Source organism: Neltuma alba, unplaced genomic scaffold (assembly GCF_004799145.2).
Source record: "Neltuma alba isolate B1F8T4 unplaced genomic scaffold, ASM479914v2 tig00010128_pilon, whole genome shotgun sequence".
Classification (NCBI taxonomy): Eukaryota; Viridiplantae; Streptophyta; class Magnoliopsida; order Fabales; family Fabaceae; genus Neltuma; species Neltuma alba.
Window position 1 is genome coordinate 486,952 of NW_021635079.1, and position 3,067 is coordinate 490,018.

The 3,067-nt window shown below is 35.0% G+C and overlaps 1 protein-coding gene across 1 annotated transcript; it reads right to left on the reverse strand.

Moving 5' to 3' along the window:
- Nucleotides 1-251: 251 nt before the first annotated feature.
- Nucleotides 252-653, reverse strand: LOC114754295 (L10-interacting MYB domain-containing protein-like). The gene is made up of 2 exons (XM_028943072.1): nt 366-653; nt 252-284 (listed from the first exon to the last, which is right to left on the reverse strand). The coding sequence occupies exons 1-2, from the start codon at nt 651-653 to the stop codon at nt 252-254; spliced, it is 321 nt and encodes a 106-aa protein (XP_028798905.1).
- Nucleotides 654-3,067: the final 2,414 nt, after the last annotated feature.

A 3,067-nucleotide genomic window follows, 5' to 3' on the forward strand; every position in this document is an offset into this window, starting at 1 on the left:
TGCGTGAGACTTAGAACCACTTTGCTTTGATTTTTCTACGTTTAGTTATGATTTTTCAAAGTTGACTTGATTTTTAGGGGTTACATGAATAGTAACGGAAATCAGAACTTTAAATCTTGGTTTTTACCTACTTTGAGCATCGTGTAACGATTCCAAATGGTTCCAAATAACATATAATGGGGTTTAAAATGAAGGTGTGACACTATCACACCCTTGAATGTCATGTTTAATTCATGAGCAAACTTCAACCCCTAGTACCTAAACTTTTCATACTGGGGATTCTCCTACAAGAATACAATCAACAAAAATGAAAGCCTATAACAAATAATAACACAGCTCATAACTCAATATTAACAATTATATACTAGTTTCTTCTTCCACCACTCATTTGTTGCCACCACTGTATTGCTTGTAGGGTGCCAACCCACACTAGTCTCTTTGGTTAAATCAACCCATATCTTCCAATCCTTCCTCAAGCTATTGAGCCTATTTTTCAATTGCTTCCTCTCATACGATTTTCCTGTTTTTGCATTGAATGCAGAGTGGATGTTGTTCCACTCAAGCTTTGAGAATGATATTCCTTGATGATTTTTCCAGTAGATTTGCTCCATGCATTCTTTAAGTAACACCTCTATGGTGCTTGCATCCCACATTGCCTTACCTTTTTCTTTGTTCATAATTCTATTGGAAAATGTCAATCAAGAATGCAAAATGGAGTTACAGTGAACCAGAGCACTTTTCTTCCAATAATGCAGAAATATTATACAAATTCAACAATCTTAAATGAGAAGTATTTCACAAACAACACCAGTGGCTGCAAGAAGCATTTCACATGATTAAAGGGGGAAAAAAAAAGACAACCCTGCAAAACTTTGCAGGAGTACACTGTTTCATGCATATTCTTAAGTGCATTTTTATCGCTATTCTTGATTCACATGGTCCTTGAGTGAATATATATTTATATTCACTTTCCTAGATTAAAGGGATCCATACTGAAATTGGCATATTTAGAAATTGGTGGCATAACCTTACACTTGTGTTGAATATTGATTGTTAATAGTGTAAAATCAAGAGGTCAAATATACTAATAGTCTTCTTTGATAGAATAACAGCTCTATTCTGTCTTTAAGGTGTTTATTTTAATTTTAAAACATAAATAAATATTATATTAAATGATTAAAACTTAAACATGCTTTATCAATATTTAATTACAAATGCACCATGTTAAACTTGTTGAAACATCATTTTCTATCAACAAAATTAACTGTGTTAAAATAAAAAATACACCTTAAAACTAAAAAGGACTAAACTGATGATTCTTAATATGAACTTAGATGATTAAGCATCTACTTTAGGTATACATAAAACGTACTTTTACCCTTTAATATTGAACAACTTAAAAATTGACTCATTCTCGTCTAATTCACAAGTCAATGAACTCTTCCTTGAAAACCAAGAGCTTTAACTTCAATTCGGCTTTTAGATCTATTTTCCTCTTTATACTGACTATTTTCTTGCCATAGAAAACAAAAATTATAACCCAGAAGCCATGTAACCACAACAACCTCAAGAGATTTCACATCACAAACCACCAAAGTCATAATGATTTCAAAGACCATTTTTATCAAAAAGTATAGACTTTTAAACACAATAATTTATATCCCCTCGAGTGAGCAACAACCATATGAAGTGTAGAGAATCACAGGACCACTGCCGCCATCTCTTTGAAGAAATTAGTGTCAATAACAAAAACAAGGTAATAAAAAATCAAACTCCTTATATTGAATCATAGGATTTCAATGCTGCCAGGACCACACCAACCGAAGCCTAACCTTTGATGCCAATACTGCCAAGCTAAATGCAAACCCCATTGAACCAGCACTCATGGTAGAATTAAGCCAAAATCTATCTCAACCAAAATTAATCCATAAAGGAAAGCAAGACCAAAACCATCGGGACACTAACTGGAAAAATAAAAACAGAACATAAAGAAAGACATTAAACACAAACAGGGGTGACCAAGACTCTAAATGCACTACCAAAGATCACCATCCAAGAAGAAAGGGGAGGAATAGGAATGCATAAATAAACAGCACAGGGGTAGTCAAATCAGTTTCCTCCTACCCCGTTCGACAGCCAGACCAGATTAATTAAAAGAAGATAGGATCAAGAGCTAGAAACAAGAACAGATCATGCTCAACACTCCTAAATCAATAACAGCCATGGGTTTGAAAATTCTAGTAATGGTAGCCAAGAAGAAGCATGAAAGATGAGCAGATCTGGGACCAAAAACACTGATCTCTTACCAGGTAACAAATACGACTCTCACCGGTATAGATCAGGAGTACACGAGATCTGGCGGTGTGACAGAACAGACAGATGAAGAAGAAAAAGAACCATACGAACAAGAAGAAGAACACGTAGGCGATGAAGAAGTTACAGTGGACACACCAGAAGACGAACCACACAGTGATGAAGAAGTTACAATGGACACGACGGAAGATGGCAGTGGCATGATGGGGATATGGTAGAACACGTTCGGCGATGTGGTTCCCATCTTCTTTCAGGACTGCAAGGTGTGTTTCAATTTTCAAATGAGGAGTATGTGTGTGTTGTGTTTTTGTTTTAAGGGAGGTGAGAGAAAGTTCATGCAGGGTCAGGGTCAGGTAGGTAAAAGATTTTAACACCCACATAAATTTTCTAACGGTATTTTTCACCGCCCTCACCATCTAAAAAAAAAAAGCACCTTCAAATAGCTTTCCCTCAAAATGTGGGCCCAAACATGTTTTAAACTCTGCCTCTTAGCTTATTAGGTGGGGATGCACGTTTGGGGGCCCAAACGTGATCCCAAACACAGCCTAAGTTGAAGCATATACAGAAAAAAACCTGAAAATAGAAAATATTTAATTTAATAAAATATCGAGCATAATTTTTTTAGGAAAAAAATGTTGATAAAAATTGAGGCAGATACTTATTTTCCCAATCATGCACAATTTTTCACCATGAAAATAGAAAAAAAAAATTCAAATGTTTAAAATTTTGGATAAAGTTATATTTGGTCCTTTAA

Bases quoted from the DNA above. Each gene is read 5' to 3' on its own strand.
- LOC114754295 (XM_028943072.1), bottom strand. From the start codon at position 653: ATGTGGGATGCAAGCACCATAGAGGTGTTACTTAAAGAATGCATGGAG. The intron at 285-365 runs GTATATAATTGT...GTATTCTTGTAG, and splicing joins AGTGGTGGAAGAAGAAACTA to GAGAATCCCCAGTATGAAAA.